General features: G+C 54.0%; 4 protein-coding genes and 1 non-coding gene across 8 annotated transcripts in view; 3 read left to right on the top strand and 2 right to left on the bottom strand.

Moving 5' to 3' along the window:
• MLXIPL (MLX interacting protein like) overlaps positions 1–8,500 on the bottom strand; it is a 47,285-nt gene extending 38,785 nt beyond the window's left edge. For both annotated transcript variants that reach the window (XM_067012333.1, XM_059037226.2), the window contains exon 1: positions 8,347–8,500. In XM_067012333.1, coding sequence (XP_066868434.1) covers positions 8,347–8,437 — 91 coding nt within the window. In that variant the 5' untranslated portion in view covers positions 8,438–8,500. The remainder of the gene's footprint in view (positions 1–8,346) is intronic.
• VPS37D (VPS37D subunit of ESCRT-I) lies at positions 600–4,510 on the top strand. 2 transcript variants are annotated; one of them, XM_059037266.2, is made up of 4 exons: positions 600–757; positions 2,085–2,256; positions 2,727–2,809; positions 3,424–4,510. In XM_059037266.2, exons 1-4 carry the CDS (start codon positions 620–622, stop codon positions 3,784–3,786), a joined length of 756 nt encoding a protein of 251 aa, XP_058893249.1. In that variant the 5' UTR covers positions 600–619; the 3' UTR covers positions 3,787–4,510. The 2 variants fall into 2 exon arrangements, with proteins under 2 accessions (XP_058893249.1, XP_066867860.1); XM_067011759.1 differs by having other exon boundaries at positions 616–757; positions 3,430–4,510.
• An 879-nt stretch (positions 8,501–9,379) lies between the features above and the next one.
• Positions 9,380–12,260, bottom strand: DNAJC30 (DnaJ heat shock protein family (Hsp40) member C30). The gene has a single exon (XM_059037274.2). The coding sequence runs from the start codon at positions 12,251–12,253 to the stop codon at positions 11,573–11,575; it is 681 nt and encodes a 226-aa protein (XP_058893257.1). The 5' UTR covers positions 12,254–12,260; the 3' UTR covers positions 9,380–11,572.
• Positions 12,261–12,365: 105 nt separating this feature from the next.
• On the top strand, positions 12,366–23,996 carry BUD23 (BUD23 rRNA methyltransferase and ribosome maturation factor). Of its 2 annotated transcripts, XR_010836581.1 has the most exons (13): positions 12,408–12,511; positions 12,615–12,652; positions 14,002–14,097; positions 14,191–14,273; positions 14,369–14,465; positions 16,732–16,828; positions 18,040–18,090; positions 18,835–18,920; positions 19,153–19,198; positions 19,598–19,656; positions 21,375–21,432; positions 23,434–23,523; positions 23,663–23,996. XR_010836581.1 is itself a non-coding variant. In XM_059037262.2 (12 exons), the coding sequence occupies exons 1-12, from the start codon at positions 12,464–12,466 to the stop codon at positions 23,715–23,717; spliced, it is 846 nt and encodes a 281-aa protein (XP_058893245.1). In that variant the 5' UTR covers positions 12,366–12,463; the 3' UTR covers positions 23,718–23,996. The 2 variants fall into 2 exon arrangements, 1 of the variants encoding a protein (XP_058893245.1); XM_059037262.2 differs by lacking the exon at positions 21,375–21,432 and having other exon boundaries at positions 12,366–12,511.
• Positions 22,899–23,030, top strand: LOC131741903 (small Cajal body-specific RNA 20). Its single transcript, XR_009331258.1, has one exon. It is a non-coding gene; the product is annotated as a small Cajal body-specific RNA 20 (non-coding RNA).
• Positions 23,997–24,467: the final 471 nt, after the last annotated feature.

The raw sequence follows: 24,467 nt of genomic DNA, 5'->3' as shown, positions 1-24,467 counted from the left end.
TCTTTAAAATAACAATAACTCGTATTAGGTATTCATTTAACTACAGGTAAGGGACTCAACATTCACTACCTCTAATCCTCACATTGTGTTATCATCATCCTATTTTACGGAAGGGAAAACTGAGGCTGGGGGAGGTGAATGACGTGTCCAAGTTAGCAGCGGGCAAGAGCTCCTGGCACCCGGCCAAATTCATAAAATTGTGCGAATTCACGGGGTAAATGTGAAATAGCCTCGCAAACGGTAAAGGCCTGGGGTGGGAGAGTCCGTGCCTGGGGGCGTGGTGAATGATGGCGGGGAGGAGAGGAAAGGAGAGGCGCCTTAGATATCCGGACGGCGTAAGGAGGATGGGTTGCCAGGCGATGTGCGGATGCTGGAGGCGCGGCAAGGCGCGGCTCGGCCAGGGTGGGAAGAAGCGAGGCCTGCCCCCTGCCCGCCCCACCCCCAGCCTCCACGCCGCGGCCCCTTTAAGAGCGGGCGGGGCGCCCTCTGGCGGCGGAGCGGCGCGCGCTGCCGGAGCCAGAGCCCCAGCCGGATCCCGGAGCCGGAGCGGAGCGGAGCCGGGGCGGAGCGGGCCGAGCGGGCCGAGCCAGCAGCCGAGCTGGGGGCGCGGGCGGGCGGCATGTACCGGGCCCGGGCGGCGCGGGCGGGGCCGGAGCCCGGCAGCCCGGGGCGCTTTGGGATCCTCAGCACCGGGCAGCTCCGGGACCTGCTTCAGGATGAGCCCAAGCTGGACCGGATCGTGCGGCTCAGCAGGAAGGTAGCGAGGGGGGCGCGGGCGGGGGGCGCGGGGGACGGGCCGCGGCCTGCCGGACCTGCCGACAGACCGAAGGGCCGCGGCGGCCGGGCCGAGGGGCCTTCGGAGCCTGGCACGTACGAGTGGGCCCGGCGGAGCCGCCCCCGGGGGAGGGGGCGCCCTGAGCTGGCCTGGGGCGGGTGGAGCGCCGGAGACCCAGGGAGGCGCCCGTGCACCCCCCGGATGGCCGCGAGGCGTGTCCTACAGCGGCTGCTCCAGGGAGGTGTGTTCCGGGGGGCGGGGGGCGGCTGTCTGTGGGGGCTCTGGCTCGCACACCCACGTTCCGTAGGGCCAGAAAGGGGAGGCGCCTTCCATGGGGAGAACTAGGGGCCTGTGTGACACCTGGGGGGGCCGTTGGGAGGGCGTCCATGGTCTGGGGGTGTAAGAGGGGGCTTTGTGTCTTCCGGTGGGGAGGGGTACTGAAAGCTGAGGCGTGTATTCCATAGGCCACCATAAGAGAAAGTTGTATATTTTCACAGGAGATAGGCCCGGGCTGGTTGTCTGCGGGGGGGTGCGGGGGGGCAGAAAGGGAAAGTGTACATTGGAGGGAGGCAGGCAGGAGGGGCGTGTACATCCTATAGGGGACAGATGGAGGGTAGTGCGTTCTCCAGGGGCAGGGAGTGGAGGCTCGGCCCGCCTAGTAACAGAAGGAAATAGCGTTCTCCAGGGCCAGGAAAGAAAGGGATCTGCTTTCTGCAAGAGAAGGAAAGCTGGGAGCAGGTGCTAGGGGATCAGGGAGGAAAAGGGGGTGTGTATTCCTTGGGGTGTGGGGATTCCACTGGAGGGCAGAGGGGGGGGTGCGAGGGAAGAGAGGAGGGTTTGAGGGGGTGCTGTGCAGGGACAGGGTGAAGACATCACTGGAGAGTAAGAGCAGGGGGTGGGAGTGTTTTCGGCACAAACACCTGAGGAGGAAACAGACAAAGGCCTGGAATGAGAGGGAAGCTGCCCATGCATGGAAAATGGGACAGAGGAGGGAGGGGGACTCCTCGGGGACCTAAGCAGACATATTAATTGAAAATTAAAAATTAACTAACATTTGTAGAGGCCTTCGTAGTTTTCCTCACTTAAGTCTCACAACAACCCTATAAGGGAGATGTTTTTAGCTCACTTTGTGGAAGAGGAAACTGAGGCAAAGCGGGGTCTGGGCTCTTATTGTCCCTCCACCTGTTGGCTCGCCATCCTGAGATTGGGGTGCTTTCGGCTTGGCCCGTGGGCACTGTCGCCCAGGGTGGCAGTAGGTGGCCATGGGCAGACTCCCTGAATGGGCCTCTGGGCTCTTCCCTGCCGGCAGTTCCAGGGCCTGCAGCTGGAGCGCGAGGCATGCTTGGCCTCCAACTACGCTCTAGCCAAGGAGAACCTGGCACTGCGGCCCCGCCTGGAGATGGGCCGCGCTGCCCTGGCCATCAAGTACCAGGAGCTTCGGGAGGTGGCCGAGAGCTGTGCAGACAAGCTGCAGCGACTGGGTGAGGGACGGCCGGGAGAACTGCCTGGGGTGGGGGGCAGCTGGCCATCTGGCTGGGTGGCCTTGGGAAGTGCCAGACTCTGAAGTTTGGGACTTGGGCAGACCTATTCCCCGGGCAAGTCTGAGGGGTGCTACTGCTGGAAAATTACCGAGTTGGGAAAGTGAGCAGTCGATGGGTAGAGCTGGTTCGAGAGGCCAAAATGGGGCCCAAAACCCAAGGGCTTGGGGTGCTCTAGGAGACAAAGCCCCTGCTCCCTCTTTTGCACTAGCACTGGGGGGAGGAGCATAAATGGATCCGGCGGGCTTTGTGCAGATGAGGAAACTGAGGCTCCAGAGAGGGGAGGGGAAGCGTAGAATCACACACAGGGTCAGTGAGAGTCAGGTCTGGGCCCTGGGGCTCTGGCCTGTCTGCCCTGGGTGATAGGCCCTGAGGCCAGGGGCTAATTCACTCTGTCCCTCTGTGGCCCTCAGAAGAGAGCATGCACCGCTGGAGCCCCCACTGCGCGCTGGGCTGGCTGCAGGCTGAGCTGGAAGAAGCTGAGCAGGAGGCTGAGGTGAGAGAAGGGGCAGCTGGGCCTGGGGACCGGGAGGGGGGCCCCATCATATCATCATCCCCCTCCCCTCAATTCTTACATTGCACGCTTGAGAGCCCCCCTTCCAGGAAGCCTCTCCTGAGTGCCTGGCTCCCAGGAGTGCCCGCTGCACTGCTGTCTGCACCGGACACAAAGGCCCACCATCCGCACCTGTAACTTTTCCCCCAGCGTCCTGTGAACATCTCAGGGCAGCTTAGGCTGGGTCTACAGAGGAGCTGGGACAGATGTCTCAGTGCTGGGTTGGGAGCACAGTGCACAGTGAGTTGAAGAGGTGGAGGAGGAGGGCCCTGGCCCGGATGAGAGACACCTGTCTACCTCAAGTGTGCCTCCATCTCTGATCCCGCCTCATCCCTGGCCCAGCAGGTCTGGTGATAGTAAGGAAATCAAGGCTGGAGAGTAGAGGAGCTTCATCCTCAGTCACTCAGCAAGTGGCAGGCCCAGGCTGGAACTCAGGTGCCCCATGCCTGAGCTGTGGGGTGGCCGCTATCGGGAGGGATTCAGGGTGGGAGGAGCGAGGACCAGCCCTCGGGCTTTGGTCATGTTCCTCCCAAACTGCCCTTTCCCTCCTGTCCCAGGAGCAGATGGAGCAGCTGCTGCTGGGGGAGCGGAGCCTGGAGGCTTTCCTGCCCGCCTTCCAACGAGGCCGTGCCCTGGCCCACCTGAGGCGGACCCAGGCGGAGAAGCTGCAGGAGCTGCTACGGCGCCGGGAGCGGTCTGGCCAGCCAGCCCCCACTGCTGCTGCGGATCCCCCCAAATCCTTCCCTGCTGCCGCTGTCCTGCCCACTGGGGCCACCCGGGGGCCACCAGCAGTGCCCCGGAGCCTGCCCCCCTTGGACTCCCGCCCAGTGCCCCCGCTGAAGGGCTCCCCCGGGTGCCCTCTAGGCCCAGCCCCTCTGCTGAGCCCTCGGCCCTCGCAGCCAGAGCCCCCCCACCGGTAGGATCCAGGGTATGGCTCCCCTCTGGGGGGCCCAGACAAACTTGATGCGTGGCTCCTCCTCCTCCTCCCCCACTGCCGGGGTGGGGGGAGGGGCAGGCCCCTCCCCCTGGCCCTAGGCAGGCCCTGGCCCTGGAGGCTGAACTGGGGAGGAGGGTCACCTGGAAGATGCCCAGAGAGAGGGCCGGGAGTGGGGTGGGCAGGGTATTATGCCTCTGCCGCTGAGGAAACTCTGCCTTTTTTTCTCCCCAGCTGGGGCCTCCCGGGTGATGGGCCAGCCCCAGTGAAAGAACTTTACTCATGGGGGCCTGGGAAGATGCCCACTTCTTTCAAGGGCCCTGCCTAGGGGGCCTATCGCCCCCTGCCACTCCACTGGGCTCGCACAATGTCAAGGTTGACAGGAGTGTTTTCCATCATGTCCTGAGCCTACCTTTCCCCCAGTTCTGGGGTCCACCACCTAGGAGCCAGGTGGTCAGGCCCCAGCTGTGGGGCAAGGCCATAGGGCTGCTACCTGCCCCGCTCATGCTCCAGACCCTGGGGCAAGGTAGGCCAGGGGCTTCTGACCTGCACCAGGTGAGAGTGGGCCCTCCCCCGGAAAGACCATCCTGTATTTTTCTGTCCCCGTCTCCTTAGAATGGAAACTTTTTGAGGGCAGGTCCTTGTCTTTGTATGTTCTGTCCCCAGCCCCGCCTCCCAGGGGCCGTCAATAAATGTGATGATGAGGATGACGATGCTGCCTGACTCCTCTCTGCTCCCTCATCCAGCCACTCTGCTGTTGCAGCCTCCACATCGCAGCTCCTGTGCCTCCTACTCTTGAGATGCCCTCCTTTCCTCTCTGCCCATCCAAAGCCCGGCTTTCCTTCAGGTCCAGCACTGCTTCTGCCTCTTCCATGAAGCCTTCTCCGATTACCAACCCATGGGAGTCTTCCCTAACTCTTTAAACTTCCCAGCACTTCTGGCCAGCAGCACACTCTGCTTCATCACAGTTCTCCAATTGCCTCACCTGTATGCACCTTCTTTTCCTGGGTGGCCTGTAAGCCCAATCAGGATTGTACCTGCTCCTTCTCTGGCCTGCCAAATGACCACCCCCACTGAGTGATGGAGAGGGTTCTATAGGGCTGAAGCTACCCGTCTTCAGCTCGGGTAAACATCAGGTGGCCAGCTTGGCTGATGACTGTGGGACAAGAAGATGGGAGAGTGGGAATATGTCTTGGATCAGCTTAGGTCAAGTCTAATGAGATGAAGTTTGGCAGGAAGTCACAGAAGGTCCTGCAACTAAGAGGGGACAGTCAGAGTGCTGTAGAAGCTAATGTGATCTTGGTCCACGTTAGTGGGGCTATAACCATCTAGAATGAGGCAAGTGCTGGTTTGACTTTACTTTTCACTGAAGTTTTAAACTCTAAGGGAACCCCCAAACAGCACCTTTGGAGTATAATGAGAAAGAGGACTGGGGCTAAGTCCCCTACGGAACAGTTGAGAGATCTGTTTTACGTACAAGTATGTGATGGCTAGCCTTTGAGTCTCTAACGGACTGCTTCACACAGAGCGAGACGTTAGAGTCAAGACCAACGGGTGGAAACCACTGGGAGCCAGATTTTGGCTCAGTATGAGGCTCTTGATTCATGGCTGCTACTGCCGGTAGGTTGGACCCCATCCCTAAAGATGAGGGAGCAGCACCTGAGTGACTGCTTGATGAGCTCTTAAGAAATATAGGCAATAGTTAGAGGGACTGGCCCATCTGGGCTTTTGAAGGCCCCTCAAGTCCAGTCAGGTTCACCCCCAGCAGGGGCAAAGCACTTATAGTGCCCACTTGAGAAGCTTCATCCCACAGTGGCCTTGCTTCTCCTGTTCCTCACTGCTAGCACTTGAAGGGCTGGAGACAAGGGACGCTGGAGAGGACACCAGGTGCCTGCCTGAGATGACAGAAGACTGAACAGCCCCAGAAGCCCTCCCACATTCTCCACACAGCCTGGGGCAAGCCGGGCCCCTCTCTGCCTGGCCTCCCACTTCTGGTCCATGCTTCTAGGGAGTTTTTCGTTTGTAACCAAAAGGAAGAAGGGCTAATGGTGGTCTTGCCTGAGCCTCCCTCCACTAGTGAATCAGGGAGCGGCCTCTACAAGGCAGAGGCTAATGTCCACAGTCTGGTTCAGCCTCCCCTCCCCAGGGCAGCTAAGAAGAGGAAGGAATGACCCAGGCAAGGGAGGGACTGGGAAGGGAGAAAAGTATTACCATGAGAACCAGATGGGGTCCTTCAAAAGGCCTTCCACACCCCTCACCTTCCTCAAGATCTCAGACTCAGTTTTAGAGCGCGCAGGGAGTGAGGCCCCTCTGTATTCAGCTCCAGCATGAAAAACACCAAAGACCTGAGGGAGGTGGGTAGAGATACCACCAGAGTGGAATGGGCCTAGTTCTGGGCCATGGGAAAGGCTTAGAGTTGGATGGTTAATAAACTTGATTAACCCCTCTGCTTGAAGGTACATGGAATATTCTGGAAAGTTCCAGGCAGTCTGGGCTCTCCTGCCAGATCACTTCTGGAACTTCCTATTTCCAGGACTGGGGTCCCAGGGAATGCTCCTGGCTATAATCCTCTGTGAGAGAGAATAAACTTGAGGTAGACCCTCAAGGGGCCCATGAGAAAGGTCCTACCTATTGCAGACCAGTGCTTTTACAAACCAAAACCAAAAAATTGCCCAAAGGGCTTCTCTCGTGGCTCAGTGGTTAAGAATCCACCTGTCAATGTAGGGGACACAGGTTCGAGCCCTGGTCCAGGAAGATCCCACATGCCGCAGAGCAACTAAGCCCGTGTGCCACAACTGCTGAGCCTGCGCTCTAGAGTCCGCGAACCACAACTACTGAAGCCCACGTTCCTAGAGCCCGTGCTCTGCAACAAGAGAAGCCACTGCACTGAGGAGCCTGTGCACCGCAACGAAGAGTAGCCCCCACTCGCCCCAACTAGAGAAAGCCCACGCACAGCAACGAAGACCCAACACAGCCAAAAAAAAAAAATTGCCCAAATAACAAAACTCTCACTCCTTTTTGATAAAAACAAGGTGTTCCTCCCCCTCAAGAAAAGTCTATATGCACCTCCCTGTTTGGAAATCACTAGCTTCTGTGTATTTTCCTAAGCCTCCCACCTTGTTTTCCAAATTTGAAACACAGTAACATTAAATGTACTTTTGTGTGTGCCTGCTAATCAAGGCTTACTGAGCTCAACCTTTACAACTGAATCGTGTGGTCACTGCAAAGCCATGGCTAAGAACTTGCCCCTGACCTCCCAGGCTAGAGAGAATCTAACGGTTTCCAAGAAACCAAGTTGGACTAGCTGAGGGTTTATCCCAATTTATACAAGGATTTTACACGAAAGATTGAGTGCAGGGATCGGTGTTATTGTACCAAGGGACCTCTGGCTTTGTTTGCGACCTTGCCACTGCTGTAGACCTCTCAAAAGATTCTTCTTGTCCCACAATGAAAATAAGACTTACACTCTGCCTCCCTGCATAAAGTGTGAGCTCTTTTAACAACATAGGAGGTAACCTAGGGATCTGCAAATTCAAATGCCTATAGGGGCCAGAAGGTCACAGTGCAAAGCAGCTGTTTCCACAAAGTACACCCTTCCCCATTTTCCTGGAAATGCATGATCCCCCCACCCCACCCCCCGCCTTGTTTTGTTTTTCCTCTTAACAGACATGGGATATAGAGAGAGATTTCTCTACCAAGAGCAAAATGGTGCAAGTGTGTGCATCGCGGCCTCTGACACATCCCCTCTGCTGGGGAGAGTGCGGCAGACTGGGCAGCAAAGTCCTATCTGAAAGGCAGACCTTACAGCTTCTCCCAGGCGGTCATGAAAGTATGGGAGGAAGCTCAATGGTGGCACATTTTCTCAGTTTTTTGAGAGAAGTCAGAAATCTAGATTTTTATGCGAAGTCTTCCAAGTTTTGAATATTGCCTAAAGTTAAGACACTGTGCTGGCTGGCCACAGCCAAACGCTGTGTGCAGGTCAGCTGTGGCCTGTGAACCACGAATCTCGGTCAGTTCTTCGTCCTCCGGAAACAGGCCTTCTTTTGTCTAGCAGCAGTCCCCTCCCAGGACCGAGGATGTGAACACTGACGGGGCAGAGGCAGGATGGGACGGCCAACCCACCTCAAGACTATCGACAGGGCCCCAGGTTTGTATAGCCTTAAGAGACAGTGGCGAGATGGCTAGATCCATAGTGATGCTATGACCTTACAACAGATGGTGAAGGTGAGCTCTCTGCTTCTGGGGGATGAGAGCACCAAGCAATCCCCAGCATATGCAAGTTCATGAGGTCAGACTCAGGTCTTGCCATCACCCTAAAACACTAACAGAGGGACCCCAGCTGCTTTGCACAAACCCGATGGCCCCCAGGGCTCCAAGCCTGGCCTGAGAGCCAAGCCGCTGAGGGCAGGCAAGGTGCGTCTTCTACAGTCCTGCTCAGAGGCAGGAGACAGTGTGTGACCTCATAACAGGGCTGAGGAACTGAGAGGGCAAAGGCCAGGAGAGAGCACTGAATTCCAGAGTGGACTGAAGTAACACCGCTACTTACCAGCTGTCCCTTCTCTCAGCCTCCCTTCATGGGATCTGGTGACATTCCTGGAAGCCCAAAGGCCCGAGACAACACCCCTACTCCTCGCCATTTTCCATAAGCAGGTGTGGTGGCCACTGACTTGGGCTCCACCCTTGGTGTCTCAGCTTCAGGCTGTGGCTATAAGGGATGGAGATATATACACATGGTCAGTAATGACCAACGGACAACTCACTGGCCTAAGGTAGGCTATTCTTATTCATCCTGGCTCATGCTGGGACCATTACGGAGGGCAAGGTGCACTCAGCGAATGAAATGCCAGAAGCTCAGAAGGAAGCAAGAAATCTCACTCCTTCAGCACTGGGATGGGTAAAGGATCTTTTCACCCCACAATAAGTAAAGGACAATGGAGGGGAAAACAGTTAGGCTCAGGAGGAATAAAATGAAGTCCTGATCAAGCCCAAAGACAATATCACAATTGCCTAGACACGTGCACCTTTGATTCCCATCCCCTTGTCCGTGTCTCCCACTTAGGAGCTGTGTGCTGCTCACTCAGCCTGGTACTCTTCTTCACCCCTTACCCAAGGAGCACAGCATGGAGCAAGCTGGGCCCCTCTTGTCCAAAGTCTCTCTTCCTAGGTCCAAACTTATAGTTTTGTTTCAGTTTGTGACCAAAGGGAGAAAAGGGACTGAAGCTGACCATGTCTCAGCCTTCCTCCTCTATCACAAACTGGGGAGCAGCCCCTAGAAGGCAGGGGCTAATGTCCATGGCCTGGTTTAGCCTCTCCTCCCCAGGGCAGGTAAGAAGCTGAGAAAGGACAACTGCAGGGGGGCCAGAAAGGGAGAAATGATGTAACAGGAACCAGCTGGGGAGGGACCTTCAAAAAGCCTCCCACACATCTCCCCTCCCATGAAGAGCCTAGACTGAGTTTCAGGGATGGTAGGGAATGGGGTCTCTCAGAGTTTAGCTCTGGCCTAAAAAAAACAGAGGCAGGCAGGATGGCACTAGAGAATAGAGTGGGCCTAGTTCTAGGCCTAAGGAGAGGCTTAGAGGTTGGATGATTAATAAATTTTATTGACTACCCTGTTTGGAGTTGCATGCAATGTTCCAGAAGTTTCACAGAGTCTGGACCCCACCACTCCACACCTTCTGGGTCTACCTCCATGTTCTGGGGTCCGAGGGAATGTGCTTCGCTCTGATCTTCACTGAGAGAAAACAAATTTGAGAGATCTATGTCAAAGAGCCCATGAGAACGATCCCAGATTATCACAGACCACTAGTGCTTTTACAAACAAGACCCCAAAGAACCCCAATCCCATTTGATCGAAACTTTGATAGAATCTTGCCCCAAGGACACTCTGTCATCCCCCAACTCCTTGGTTGAGAAACACCAGCCTCTGTACCTTTTACTAAGCTTCACTTCCTGTAGTTTGTGTTCTGAAAAGATTTTCCCTCGTTTTCCAGATATGAAACATAATAACATTAAATGTTCTTTTTTAAAGTACATATGCCCTTGCCCCCGAACCAAGGCTCCATGAGCCCAGCATGTCTGAACCAGAGTAGGCTTAAATCTTTACTACTGAATCATATAGTCACTGCAAAGCCATGACTAAGAGTTTGCCCCCAACCTCCAAGCCTAGAGAAAACAGAATGGTTCCCAAGAGACCAAGTTGCACTAGCTATGGGTTTCTCCCAATTTATCCAAGGACTGCCACAAAAGATTGAGTGCAGGAATTGGTGTTAATAGAGCAAAGCACCTCTGGCTTTGTTTAGAACCTACTTAGGCCCTTACCCTTGTAGAAGATCTCCTGCAAAGGCTTTCCTAGCCCACAGCTTTACTCTCCACAGCACATACCTGAGTACCTACCATCTCACGGCTAAGCCACACCCCACGTGCAATCAGTGACTCACGGTTAAGAGAACTGGATCACCACAGCTCTAGCCAAGTGACAACCCACTGCGCCAATTAGGAAAAGAGGAAACAAACAAAACCCAAAAAACCCTCAGCCAGCTCTGAATAAGGAAGTGCGCTTCCATCCTGTGCCTCCCATCACGAAACAGTCCAGTCTACTCAAACTCCCCCAATTCCCACAGCTTCAAGTCGCCGTGTTTCAAGGACTTGGCTTGTAGGGCCTGCGATAAGCACTGCCAGCGAAACAGGAGGCTGGGCCACACTCAGGCGACTCAAAACTCCCGGTTTGTTGCTCTATTTGGGGGAAGGGAGGAGCTGCACAGTTAGCAACGGGGCTGGCTGGTCAAGGGATGACCAGGTGCCAGGCACAGTGTCCCAAGGACAAACCTGACTCTACTGGCACTATATATATATATATGTATGTATATATATATATATATGTATGTGTATATATATTTCCTCCCCGCCCCCCCACATGCTGCAGCTCCAACCAGGAATTCAACCTGTGCCCCCTGCAGTGGCAGCACGGAGTCTTAGCCACTGGACCACCAGGGAAGTCCCTGGCATCATACTTTAATCACTGAGCCTATTAGAACATGGATAATCAAGTGTGACAGACCGAAACAGAGCCAACGATTTGCTCCTCTGCCATCACGCCCACAGAGTAACTTCTCCGAGGTCATACAGTGGATAAGCACGGGCACAGGAAGGCTCATTCCTTATGCTCATGACCTTGCTTTCTTTCCCACTCAGGCTCACCACCAACAGAAGGCGGAGTGGGGTGTGACCACCAAAGAATGGCCAGGTTCCCACAGATCACATCCTTACCCTACACTGGGTCTCACCTGTGGCTTGGGGAACTCACAGAAACACAAGTTTCTTATAACCCCAGAATTTTTCTTTTGGCAGTCACAATTGGTCACATTGCACGTTTCAAGGTTACAGAGGAGCCCCACGCTACACACGTGGGGCTGGAGCAGACGAGTCTTGCTCGGAGCTTTACAGGAAAGCCACAGCAAGTGTTCCAGACACTGACAACATCTGGAAGCAGGCACCCCAGGGCCTCCAGGAAACCCCTCACTCTTGGGCTTTCGGGACTCCTCATTGGGAGCCTTTTTCTTGGGCATCGAAAAGCCTCCTTTTCTGGACCAGAGGAGTAGGGATATGCAGGTCAATGGCTAAGCTGGCCGGGTGAGGAAGGGAAAGGGGAGAGCAGTTCCTTCGGACCCCAGTAGAGGTAGACAACAGTAGACAATGGAGGCAGCGGGTTCAAGAAGACAGGAAAGGCCAATTCTTGGGGGCGGGGGGCTGCTCCCCTTCCCTCCGCTCTCCGATTAAAAACGAAAGCCCATGACGATGAAAACTGTGAGCAGAAGCAAGAATAAAGCCGTGTCTCGGGTCTCGTCCCAGCGTAAGCCCTTCTTGGCCCGGTCCTCCTGCTGCTTGCGAAGGGCCTCCCGCCGGGCCCTCAGGCGCCGCTCGCGCTCCAGCTGCTCGCCGTAGTGCGCCTGGTAGAAGGCGTCAAAGTCGAACATGGTGCGGTTGGCTCCCGACGAGGCCCGACCGTGGCCCTGGGTCCGAGAGGCGGGCGGCTGGGTGCGGGGCGAGTCGGGGTCGGCGGCGGGCGTCTTGGAGGGCCGGACCCCGGGGCCGCGCAGGTCCTCGTCGCTGAGCAGGCCGCGGTCATACTTGCGACGCAGGGTGGTACTGCCCAGTACCACGTAGGCCTGGGAGATGCGCGTGAAGCGCTCGGCAGCCTCGGCGCTCCCGGCGTTGCGGTCCGGGTGGTAGAGGAAGCTCTGCCGGTAGTAAGCCGCCTTGATCTGCGCCTGCGTGGCCGTGGAAGGGACGCCGAGCAGCTCATAGAGCGCCGTGCGCGAGTACGGGCCGTCGCTCCGGGAATAAGTTCTCGCTTCTAGGACCGGGCCCGATCCCAAGTTTTGTGGAACCCCCCGGGCCTGCCACAACCTCCACAGTAATAGCCGTGACCACCTCACATCTCGCTGGACGGCCATCTTGAATGAATCAGGCGGGCGGTGCAAGATGAACTGGCCAATGGGAGGCGTGCGTTTTTCCGCGTACGGTCGGCCCTTGTAGCCAATCGAGTAAAAGAGAAGGCGGGGAGATGGGTGGAGCATGCGTGTTACGAGGCGAGCGCCAAGACGAGGACATAAAAGCCGGATTCCCGGAGCAAATCTCACGAGTCCTGTTGCTGAGGTGTGGCGATGGCGTCTCGCGGACAGAGACCCGAGCACAGCGGGCCTCCGGAGCTGGTGAGGCCTGTGTTCCGCGGACACCCCTCTCTCCTCTCCTAGGGCTTCCGCGTCTTGATTTCTTCCCCGACTCCCCCCCCCCTTTTTTTTCTCGTCCCTGCAGTTTTACGACAAGAAAGAAGCCCGGAAATACGTGCGCAAGTAAGGGGAGCCTGGATGTTGCGAGGCGTTGGGGGTCGGGAACCGGCAAGTTGCCCTGATTGCGGAGGTTGCTTGGAAAGCACGCAGAATTTGGGGGTGGGGGAAGGAAGAGACCTGAGTTGATCCCATTTTTGACACTGGAAGAGTCAATTTTAAACTTTCGAATGGGTCTCAGTAACCTTAGCATCACAATGGGAGGAATCACGCTTATCTTTCTCTCTTACGACAGCTTGTTTTAAGCATGTCATAGAACAGGTAGGACGCAGTGGAGATGTGTAAGGGATCAGTGCTGTTGGGGGGAGGGAAATAATATACACGGGATGCTTACTGTACGCTGCAGTTTACATTATCTCAGTAAATCCTTAGAACAGCTGTTGGTAGAGTATCTGAGTTTCGTAGAGGAGAGTTTTTTGTATAATTATGAAGTCAGTTAACAGATGAGGACTAGAGCAAGGACTTCCAAACCTATTTTTTCCGATACTGTACTCTGTAAGAAAGTTCTGCAGATACCTCTTTTCTCTTTCTTGTTCAAATTGGAGTATCAGACAGAGTCAGCAAAAACCCTTTGGTCAGTTGTCATTATGTAGCAAATAGAAACTTTTTTCCAGTTGCAGAGCCCTGTGTTAGGCATTTTGAAAACTGGTACGTGTGACTCTCCCTGGATCTTGGGAAAGCCATATACACTCTAGATCTCTTCTGTTCAATATGGCAACCAGTAGTCATCAGCCATCTATTGAAACATATTTAATCAGATATACTTCATATGAAGAAAATGTAGAATGCTTTATTGTTTTTTATGTTATGTATTGAAATGATGTTTTGAGTATACTGGTTTAAATAAAGTATAATATTGAGTATGTTGGGTTAATTATTACTACAGTTAACTTTACATATTTAATTTCTTTTTAAATGTGGCTTTTAGAATGTCCCAAGTGGCTCGCGTTGTTTCTCATGGACAGCACTGCTATAATTTTTTTTGTGTCTCCGTCACCCTTCTATATGGTAGTAGCTACAGTGGATAATTCTTCTAGTAAACGTGTATTTAAGTAATACAATGTCAAAGCCTGGTAGAGTTGAAAATACCCAATGGTTGGTCATTAGATAAATGATTTGTTAACTTCACATTAGCCCTGCAGCTAGTACAGTTTTAATTTGTGTCAGAACAAAATAACACGTTGTATTACATGGACTTTTGGGGTCACTTTTCAATAGTAGTAGTCGAGTTTGTTGACTGGGAAAGGGTACCTCAGGATGATTGTTCCTTTTTCTCTTTCTTTGGCTTTTCTTAGTCTGGGTGAGGTTTTAGCCCAGAACTCCTTTACCACTTGCTTGTGTTTCTGCCTTTTTAGCTCACGGATGATTGATGTCCAAACCAAGATGGCTGGGCGAGCGTTGGAGCTCCTCTGTCTGCCTGAGGGTCAGCCTTGTTACCTGTTGGATATTGGGTGAGATCCTGGAGCTCAGTTCAGATAGTCCAGGTAGGTGGTGGGATGTCTTTGCTACTCCCTGTTGAGTCCCCATTTGATTGTGTCTTCCAGCTGTGGTTCTGGGCTGAGTGGAGATTACCTCTCGGATGAGGGGCACTACTGGGTGGGCATTGACATCAGCCCTGCCATGCTGGGTAAGTATGTCCTATTTAGCACTGGGGTGGACACCCCTGCATGAGTATGGAACAGTGATGCAGATTGATTCCTCACCTACTCTTCTCCAATGTAGATGCGGCCTTGGACCGAGACACGGAGGGAGACCTGCTTCTGGGGGACATGGGTCAGGGCATCCCATTCAAACCGGGCTCCTTTGATGGTTGTATCAGGTGAGAGTCTTCTGGTCCTGCTTTTAGACCTACAGGCCAGTGCTTCCCAAACCTGGCTGTGCAGCAGAATCACACAGAATACTTAAAAATACACATCTCCCAGGATTTTCAGATGTATAAGGTCAGAGCAAGGCCCCCAAATATGTATTTTTTTGTATTTCAAAACTACTCCTGTGATTATCTTGCGCTGCCAGCTTCAGGCACCATGGTATAGGTTTCTCTGCTTTGTGTGTGGGGGTGTGTGTGTGGGGGGGTGGTCTTCTAAGCCTCTAGGAGCCATTTTGTGGGTCCCAGCAGCCATCTTGTTGACTTCTTTTCAAAGGACTTTGTAGTGGAGAGTGGCCCCAGTTGCTCCAATCTCTTCGGTGGCTTAGGAGTCCTTTCTGTGGCGTCAGGTTCAAGTTTTGAATGTGTACGTAGTACTTTGATAACAGATCTTAGAACACTGAAACTACAGTTAGAAACGTGAAGTTGTTCTTTGTTTTCTGTAGTAAGTTCTGTTTAGTGTTTGGTTTAGTGTTTTGTTGGTGGGGTGGAGGGTAGGGTCTCGGGTAAGAAGTCATAGTTTAATCATTACCTGGGGGAAGACCTCCTGTGATAATAGATTGAGCTCTAGCGATGCACAGTAGGAATCTGGGTGAGGAGTGCAAATCTGGATTTGAAGATTTTCTTTTAGGGTATGGGATTAGCTTACATGTGGGAACAAAATAGGAGGGGAAAATATAAACATTTCACAGATAGCAATTGCTTTTTAGTAATGATCGGGTGAGATGTTCTAAGCTGCAGAAAACCAAAGGCCAGCAATTTGGTCTTGTATGTTTCAGGAGTAAATAGTCATTTTTGGTTTGTTTTTAAGAGGAGGGGTGGTATGGCAGGCTTTTTCTTTTCAACATTTGTTACCTGCAAGAAATTGTCCGAGGTGCTGTGCTGTTTGTGGAAATAAAGGTCCCTGTTTTTAAGACTCCATGGTTTTTTAGGTGCTATAAGAATCGCTTCTCGGCCTTTTGGCTAAGATCAAGTGTAGGTGCTATAAGATGTGGACCAAGTTACTAAACGTGAGCCCCAGTGCGGGGTGTGCACTAGGGAATCATGGGACGCACCAGAGTTATGAAGAGAAGTAAGAGCACAGGAAAGCAGGAGGGGCTGAGGCTGGGTCCTGCGGTTGGGAGGAATTTGGATAGTCAAGGAGAGGGTTTCAGGGCTTCCCTGGTGGCGCAGTGGTTGAGAGTCCGCCTGCCGATGCAGGGGACGCGGGTTCGTGCCCCGGTCCGGGAGGATCCCACGTGCCGCGGAGCGGCTGGGCCCGTGAGCCATGGCCACTGAGCCTGCGCGTCCGGAGCCTGTGCTCCGCAACGGGAGAGGCCACGACAGTGAGAGGCCCGCGTACCGCAAAAACAAACAAACAAACAAACAAACAACAAAAAAAAAACATAAAAAAAAAAGAGAGGGTTTCAGAGTGAAGGAACAGTGTGAGCAAAGGCACAGAAGTGGGTGGGGAAAGGAGTCTCATAGATGCAGAGAGGAATGAGAAATTCTACGGAAGATGAGGTTGTGTGGGGTCGGTTCCTAGAGGCTTTTCTCCGTCACCCTGAGAAGTTTGGGTTTTATTCAGTAGTTGATGGGGACCTGGGGAGTGACGAGATCAGGTCTGTGTTGTAGGAGGATTATTTAAAAGAAGAGAGAAGACGCGAGAGGAGAGATAAGTTAGGTTGTCGAAGCGATGGAGGTGGTAATGAGTGCTGACCAAGGAGAGTAGTGGAGGAACGGAAAAGCGGGGAGAGGCGGTCGGACACATCAGCAGGGTTTGGGGTTCTGTAGATGTATGTGCACAGCAGTGAGGAGTGGAATGTCGGAAAGAAGGACATGCGAGCTGCTTGAGGCTTTAAATCTGGGGATTGTGGAGACAGCAGGTACAGTTGAAGGAAGTGATTTAGGAGGAGAGCGAATGGCTTTGTGTAAGTCCAAAGCATATTTCCCTTGATTGGAGGAAGGGAATGAAGGGGTAGGTGGCAGGGAGAGACTTGACCTGCTGAGTAATGCTGAACTTGCGACGTGTACAGAAGCAAGGTTGAGGAAATGTTTCCTTGGACTGGCCACGAGAAGTTCACATTCACCTGCTGTAGACCCTGTTTGGTCCAGCGTTGTAGAATAGTGACCTGGAGTGGACCTGCACGTGCCAACAAAGAGTCGTGGGCAGGAGGGTTTCGCCTGGAGATCAAACCTTGCATGTCGCTCCCTTTCCTGACTAGGTCCCTTCCTCTTTCAGCATTTCTGCAGTGCAGTGGCTCTGTAGTGCTAACAAGAAGTCCGACATTCCTGCCAAGCGCCTGTACTGCTTCTTTTCTGCTCTTTACTCTGTTCTGGTGAGTATGAGATCTCCTTCCCACCTGGGCTGGCTGCCTGTCCCTCCCTTGCCCTGCAGATAGCATGATGCAGTGGAGGTGCCCCGTGGCAATGCCATTTAGATGGGACCACGTGGGATGGCAGGACCTCATTGTTGGCTACTTCGGTCCAAGTCTTCAGCCCCCAAAAAAGGAAAGCTCGGGACTGACATGCTAGTGAAATGCGAAGACACTGATGTCAGGATCTGAGAGTGATCACAACTCCTGTGTCCGCTCTGCTGAGTATCAGTCAGAAGTTGGCTTCGGGGCCTGGATTCCTCAGGGTGAGGACAGGGACGGCATTTCGAGGCCACACAGAGGGCACCTTCCAGAGTGCGCACTTCCTCCAGCTCGCCCCTTGCCTTCCACCTCCTGCCAACGCTCAGATGGGGAGCAGGGTGGTTATTCACCACTGAGAGGGCCTTTATTGGCTTTTTCTTGTCTTTTGTTTATTTACTTATTCGGGCCACACCGCTCGGCTTGAGGCCCCTGCAGTGAAAGCACCGAGTAATAAGCACTGGACTGCCAGGGAATTCCCTACCTTGTCTTTAGAAGTGATGGTGTTGATTTCCACTGTTTACTAGGATTAGATGATAGTCTGCGATTCTAAGTCCTAAAAGTGAGTTCTTTCACTTTTTTTTTTTTTTGGATCCAGGTGTTTCTTGGTCCCCTTAGTCCCCTCACCTCACCCTGGCTTCTTAGAGTGGGTTGTTCTGGCACATAGCTGGGTCTTGTGCGTTACGTGGTTTCTCTTCCTCTCAGGTCTTGGGGTTAACCCTGAAGTTCTGAGGGCCTTTGTGTTTGGTTTTCTCTCTGCTGAAATTCTCTTCCCTCAGACATTTAAATAGCCAGCCGTCTACTACATTGCGGTCTCTGCTCCAGTGACCCTCAGAGAGAGAGGCCTTCCTTGAGCCAAAAGTAAACTTGATAGTTGCTGTCATGCACCATCCCTTGTCCTAAGTTATTTTTCTTTTTGGCGCTTAGTCACTACTGTAGATTAGCTACCTCACCCACTAAAATGTGAGCTGCAGAAGTTCGGAGGCTGTCTCTTTTGTCCATGGCTGTCTCCCAGCCCTGAGAACAGTATACCTTGCACATAATGGGAATTCAATAAATGTCTCGTGAATAACGAAAGCAGTGTCTGGGTCCTGACCCCACGGGATATCTGAAAGATAGCCACGTTTCTGTTGCAGGTCCACGGAGCTCGGGCTGTCCTGCAGCTGTACCCTGAGAACTCAGAGCAGGTGAACCCCTTGGCTAGTGGAGGTGCAGGGAAGGGGGAGGGACCCAGAATAGGTAAGCTGTCCTGCTCCTCAGCCACCTGCCCTCCTGCTGTTGGGAAGTGACAGAACAAGCAACCTTAGGCTGCTTGGTGGGAAGGGAGGGGCTGAGCTCCCCAGAGTGGTCGCTGTGGCCCCTGCTGGCACATTTTATGACCTAATGTCCTAAGGAAGAGGGGTACCTGGGGCAGGATGGGGGGAGGATGTCTGTCTTCTCTTGACAGATAAACCATCTGATATTACTGATTTCCATAACCGAAGAAATAACTGGGGGTGGGGGAGAGGACATCAACAGTTGTCTGTTCTGTGGAGTGTGATTCGTGAGCAGTGAGGGGTAGGAGGTACCGATTCTGACGGACAAGTGGCGAGCTGTCCCTGACCAATAACATGTGAATGGGTCTGCCTCGCAATTGGTGGCCATTCATCTCCTGAGATGTGAGTGGGGAGGTGGGTCCCTGGGCTAGAAAGTGAGAATCGGGGGGACTTGGTCGTTCTGTAATCCCTGGAGGGAGGTATCTCCCGTGGCTGGTTCTAGGCTGCACCTTCTCTGCATGGCTTTCGGGGACTCAGAATTGGGAATAGTCTGATAAAGATCCTCACTCCTCCCAGACAAGGTCCATTCTGGGACCAGACGGGGGCCAGGGGAGGGGGCGGGAAGCCGCTGCTCCCCCAGCCACCCTGCCTGACTGCATGCTGTTCTCTCCCCAGTTGGAGCTGATCACGACCCAGGCCACCAAGGCCGGCTTCACTGGTGGTGTGGTGGTGGATTATCCCAACAGCGCCAGAGCCAAGAAGTGAGTGCCGGGTGCCAGGGTGCTGCCCGTGCTGCAGGAGAGAGGGTGGTGGTGTGGCCCTCACAGGCCACTGATGCGTGGACCAGAGCAGTGCTGGGTTGGGTCACTGGGGCCCCGGGCAGGCAAGAAGCCTGGCTGTGTCTGTACCTGTTTGTGGCAGGGAGGGGGAGGGCTTGTCTTGCTCTGTGAGGCTTTCTGAGCCCAGCCCTCACTCTGCACTTTCTTGTTTCAGGTTCTACCTCTGTTTGTTTTCTGGACCTTCGACCTTTATACCAATGGTGAGGGACCTTGAGTTTGTAGGCCCATCTCTTCTGGCTTCCCTTCTTGTGGGGCCAGGCCGTCCACCTGTTTAGTTTTGTTTTTTTTTTTTTTTTTTTTTGGTACGCGGGCCTCTCACCGTCGTGGCCTCTCCCGTTGCGGAGCACAGGCTCCAGACGCTCAGGCTCGGCGGCCATGGCTCACGGGCCCAGCCGCTCTGCGGCACGTGGGATCCTCCCGGACCGGGGCACAAACCCGTGTCCCCTCCATCGGCAGGCGGACTCCCAACCACTGCGCCACCAGGGAAGCCCCATCGTCGACCTGTTTAGAAGGGCTCAGGCCTGGGTGCCAGGCCTTCTGGGGTGGGGCAGGTGGGTTGAGAGATCTCCAGGGTGATCTGAGAGCCTTCGTTCCTGCAGGCCCAGAACGAAGCTAATGAGGAAGAGGAGGCCAGGGAGTCCACGTTCACGGTTGAGAGGTAAGGCCGTTGCTCAGCCTAAGGCGCAGGCGGTTGCTGCCACCAGGTTCATTAGACACAGCAGCAAGACTCCTCCGTTTCCCTCTGCTTTCACCAAGTCTGTCAGGGTCCAGTGTGGCAGAGACGCCAAGGCGGAAATAGGACCTGGGAACCCTTGGGACTGTGCCTGCACCTGCCTCCGGCTGAGCTAGTGGAGCCCTTCTGGATGTCTGTGGGCAGCCTTCCTCTCTGCCTGCCTTCTTGCCACACCCAGCAGGCTGTCCTCTCCTCCCAAGGCTGCCTCCTTAACCTACATCCCGGACCCCGTCCCCACTTGGCCCTGTGGCTCCCTTTCCTCTCCCACATCCTCACATTTACCCTCGAGTCATCCCCGTCAGCACACAAATGTCCTGCGCGATTTCGCCTGTCTTCACAAAGGGGCCTCCCTTACCCCGTAACAGCTCCTGGCGGGCACCCTGTTCATCGCTCCCCTTTGTGACCGAACTCCTCACGTGCCTCCCCTGCCATTCTCAGTCCTCTCCTCTGGCGCATGCTTGTCTCATCACAAATTGCTCTCTTGATCAAGGCCACCACCAGGCTGTCTCGCCAAACCCATGGTCACTTCCCAGTCTTGTTTCCTTCTCCATCTTCATTGTAACTTGCCCGCTCGTTAGGAGCTGGTGCAGCCTATCGCTCCTCTAATGCTTTTCTCGCTTGGCCTCCCCCGCCATGGTCCCAGTTTTCTGTTAACCTCACTGGCTGTTCCTTCTCGGTCCACTCTGGGGCCCACCCTGGACCCCTTTTCTCTCTGTGCCTGCTGCCTTAGACACCAGCTAACAGGTTCAGAACCTCCAGGTTTCTATCCTTGGTCTCAATCCCACCTTTGCTTTCCAAACCACCTCCCCTCCTAAATATCCATACCTGGACTTCCCACAGGTCTCTGGAACAAAACAGAGCTCTTGGTCTTCACCCCCAAACTTCCTCCCTCCATTCTTTCCATTCTCAGCCCTTCCTGTTTTCCTTACATTTCACATCTTGTCACTCTATCCCTTTTCCCCACTCCTACCTGGTCTCTGTCTTTGCTGCCTAGATTACTGAAAGCTACCTCACTTGTCTCCTTACTTCTGACTTTGCCTCTTTGAATTCATTTGCTGTGCAGCAAGACGGAGACTTCCCGTTTTCTTTTACTTTTTAAAAATGTAAATCATATCTTGCCATTTCTCTGTTCAGTATTTTCAGTTGAGTTCTCGTTAACCTTTATTTTCCCTACCACCTTTCACTGCTCTAAATCATAAGTATTCGTTTATTTGGTATTACTTCTGTCCCCAACTAGAATGAAAACTTGGTGAGGACTTGCACTGTATCCCTGACACCAGAATAGTGTCTTGTTAGCAAAAGGTGTTCAATATTTGTTGAAGGAACAATTGATTATAAGGTCGTAAAGAAGGAGGTGATTTCTTAGTTCTGATTGGTAGGGGTGAAAGGCTTTCAGACTCTTAAGACGTTTAAGAGGAAAAATGAGCCGAGAATGGATGAGTTAGAAAGCCCCACCTGTGGTGAAGATCATGCGTGGATCGATGCCTTCTGACCCACTGGCCCTCCGCGGTCGCCTCCCTTAGCTTCCTCGGCCCATTCCCCGTGGGGACTTGGGGGCTCTCCTAGCCGTTGCTGCTCTAAGGTGCCCATCGCTTGCGCTCGGGGACTGGTCCCATCTCCTGCTTCCCCTCCGTCCATCTTAGGCTCCCTCTTGTCCTCACGCCGGTGTCTACAGACGACGAGTCCTAACTGTAAACTTCGGTAAGTTGCGGGAACTGATCATCCATTTCTCGTCTGTTTAAAATTGGGGGGGATGTGCCACCCTCTCGGGCAGTGTGTTGAGTCGAGGGCATGTCTGTACAGGACTTAGCACAGTGCCTGGCGCAGACCTCATTTCCCTACAGGCTCTTCTTCTTGAAGTCCTCAGATTTGAGGAGGGTGGGGAGGAGGCCTTTGTCTACTGTAAGGCTGATCGGCCTTCTCCCGGTGCTGTCACTTCTGTCTGATCACATTCAGGCCACTTACTGTAAATAAATAGGTAAACCAAGGAAAAGTATTTTAAGCGTTTACCTAACTTATCTCTAATTTCTTCCCCCTGTCCCCCAACAACTTTGCTTGCCCTATATATTCCTTAATCCTCGCCACCCAGCCTCTACCCTACCACTCGTCAGCTGCTCTCTCCACAGGCTCCATCCCCTCCGGCCATTTGCACTGTGGACTCCGCTTCCCTCTTGGCATCTGTGGTCGGGGTCGCTCACCGTCTTCACTGCTCCCTTTGTCCCCCACGATGACTCTTTCCCATCATCCCTCCCGCAGCTCACATCTTGCCCCCTGTGCACTGTGTTACCCCAGAGCTTGTCCTTCCTTGGAGACTCCTGGGGATTACTCCTGCATCTGTTTAGTCCTGCATCTCCAGCAGCCTGCTTTGCACCTGGCACATTGGACTCCTGCCCCCTCCTTGTAGGCCCTCTTAACTTTCTTTCGTGAACTGCTATCTCTGCACACCCCAAAGTCTAGGACATGCTGTGTTCCTCCTTTGGTAGAAAGCCTCACTGCTTCCTGGAGGGAGAGCACACTCCTTGCTGGTTGGTGTCCACACCTCCACGAACTGGACCAGCCAAGTGGGATTCTGAGTTGGTGGTTTTTTTTAATCTGATTTTTATTAGGTTAGAACAGGTGAGAAGTAGCAGCCGGAAGGCTGTGTCACGCAGTCTGGCTGGCACTGGCCCTCAGGCGAGGAGGAAACTTACGAGGATGACTCAATCCTCAGCTGACCCTCAGAGTCGCACTTGGACCCTCCCCCTTCTTACTCTCAGTGACTCCAGGCAACAGGGCTCTTCTGCTCCCTAACCTTCGTCTTCAGTGCTTTCCTTGTGCCTCACTTTCATGTATTGCTTCTTTTCCGGAATACTGGCCCACCTTCTGCATGGAGCAGCTCATCTCTGTGGCCCTCTCTTTCTCCCCATCACTGCCTCAGCAGCTCCTGGCCTCTCTGCACTTGCTTTGCCTCGTGCGGGTGGTCGCTACCACCGCCCAGCCGTGGACTCTTTAGGGGCAGGGCTGGTTCATAGCCACTGTAGAACATCCATGGGCCGTGCACGCAGGTACTCAGGGAATGGTTACTCAGAGGGCAAGCAGCCTCCGTGGTGTGTTCAGTGCTGAAAACAGTTGGATTCCAACTGCCAGGTGGGGATGTGGTTTGAGGGCCCAGGCTCCCCTGTGCCCAGGGCCTCTCTCCCATAGAGCTGTGGGAGGTCCCCTTTCTCCTCAGCCAGGACTGGAGGCCAAGATCACCCCTTGAGGGTCATTGTCAGGGCTGCCACGAGCAGGGCAGCCTTGTTTTCCTACCTCAGACACCTGTAGTTGCTGGGAGCCCCAACTTGGTCTGTACCAAGCATGCTGGCCTCACAGCCAGACTATAGGGCCTGCTTTCCTTGGATTGGCTCTTGTGAGCCCCGAAAGTAGCTTGGCCCCTGCCTGCCCCACAGGCAGGTGTGTATGTATGCCTAACCACGTGGTCAACCGCGTGGATGCCTGCGAGCGAAGGGGGGACCCCACCTCTCCTGCCTCCTCCTAAACAACCGCTCTGGCCCCAGCAGATGTCACCAGGAAGCGGGTGTCCAGAATGGGGACGTCTGTTGTGGAAGGGGCATCTGAGGCCACCTGACTCGGGGGAAGCTCACCACGCTTACCTGCCGGGATTAAGCTGGGTGCCAGCCAGGCCACTCTGTCCACCTGCTCACAGCCGTGTCTCCTGCACAGGGTCCCGTACAGGATGGCGAGGCGGGGGGTGGTGAGGAAGAGCCGAGAGTGGGTGCTGGAGAAGAAGGAGCGCCGCCGGCGGCAGGGCAAGTGAGTGCAGGTGGGGCAGGGCGGGGGCGGGTCTGGCCACCCAGGGCCCGGGGCTCACCTGCCTCAGGGGTCCCAGGGGTTCTTGTTGTTTTTCCTGAGACGGTTCTGTTCTTCCCGCCCCTGTTACTTCTTCGCACAGGGAGGTCCGACCTGACACTCAGTACACCGGCCGCAAGCGCAAGCCCCGCTTCTGAGGAGGCGGCCGCGTCCAGTGGGACAGCTCGGGGACCACACAGTTGTGAGCTGTGCCATCCAGCCCAGGCACTTGCTTCTGGAGGGTTTTCTATATTGAAGTGCCTACTTTATCAGCCGACAAAAATAGTGTTTTAGAAAAGTTCTAAAAAGGTTTAAAGTTCTAAAAGTTATTTTCTTCACTAAAAAAGGTTCTGAGAGCATCTTATTTTGTTCTAAAAGCAGTAAACCACTTTCTGTGGAACTCCGGCTCTGGCATTTTCCAGCTCTGTGATCCTAAACAGATTTCTGAAGTTCCTCTATTGCTGGGGGCTTGATTCCCAGGTTATGAGTTAGGTTTACAGAACTTAAATGTATGAAAGCATTCTTTTAACCTGCAAGGAACAAGGTAGATTAATTTAGGGCTGCTTATATGTGACTTAGATGAGACTGTATTATGTATTACAACACCAGGCAAGGTTGGGAAGCACGGGCAGGAAGAAATGAAAGGTATCCGTGGTACCCACTGGCCGGAGGCCTCTGCCCGGTCTCTGGTTTCCCTTTGGTCTGAAGGCACTACCCAGCCCAGCGGCCTGGGCTGACTTTAACCCCGAGCTGCCGCATCAGCTGACCAGTCCAGCACTTGGTTGCCTCTGGGGCCTGTCTTCTCTCCAATCACTAGTGGTCAGAAGGGCAGGTTTTGCCCCGGGGTGGGGGGACTGTCTAGCAGGGTGATAAGAGGGGATCCAGTGGTGGCTTGTGACTCCTGGAAA

The sequence above is a fragment of the Kogia breviceps genome, chromosome 14, assembly GCF_026419965.1.
Source record: "Kogia breviceps isolate mKogBre1 chromosome 14, mKogBre1 haplotype 1, whole genome shotgun sequence".
NCBI classification, from domain to species: domain Eukaryota; kingdom Metazoa; phylum Chordata; class Mammalia; order Artiodactyla; family Physeteridae; genus Kogia; species Kogia breviceps.
This window is presented reverse-complemented; position numbering and strand designations above follow the sequence as displayed.

Bases quoted from the DNA above. Each gene is read 5' to 3' on its own strand.
- VPS37D (XM_059037266.2), top strand. From the start codon at position 620: ATGTACCGGGCCCGGGCGGCGCGGGCGGGGCCGGAGCCCGGCAGCCCG. The intron at 758-2,084 runs GTAGCGAGGGGG...CCCTGCCGGCAG, and splicing joins TCGTGCGGCTCAGCAGGAAG to TTCCAGGGCCTGCAGCTGGA. The intron at 2,810-3,423 runs GTGAGAGAAGGG...CTCCTGTCCCAG, and splicing joins AAGCTGAGCAGGAGGCTGAG to GAGCAGATGGAGCAGCTGCT.
- DNAJC30 (XM_059037274.2), bottom strand. From the start codon at position 12,253: ATGGCCGTCCAGCGAGATGTGAGGTGGTCACGGCTATTACTGTGGAGG.
- BUD23 (XM_059037262.2), top strand. From the start codon at position 12,464: ATGGCGTCTCGCGGACAGAGACCCGAGCACAGCGGGCCTCCGGAGCTG. The intron at 19,657-23,433 runs GTAAGGCCGTTG...TCTCCTGCACAG, and splicing joins TCCACGTTCACGGTTGAGAG to GGTCCCGTACAGGATGGCGA. The intron at 23,524-23,662 runs GTGAGTGCAGGT...TTCTTCGCACAG, and splicing joins CGCCGCCGGCGGCAGGGCAA to GGAGGTCCGACCTGACACTC.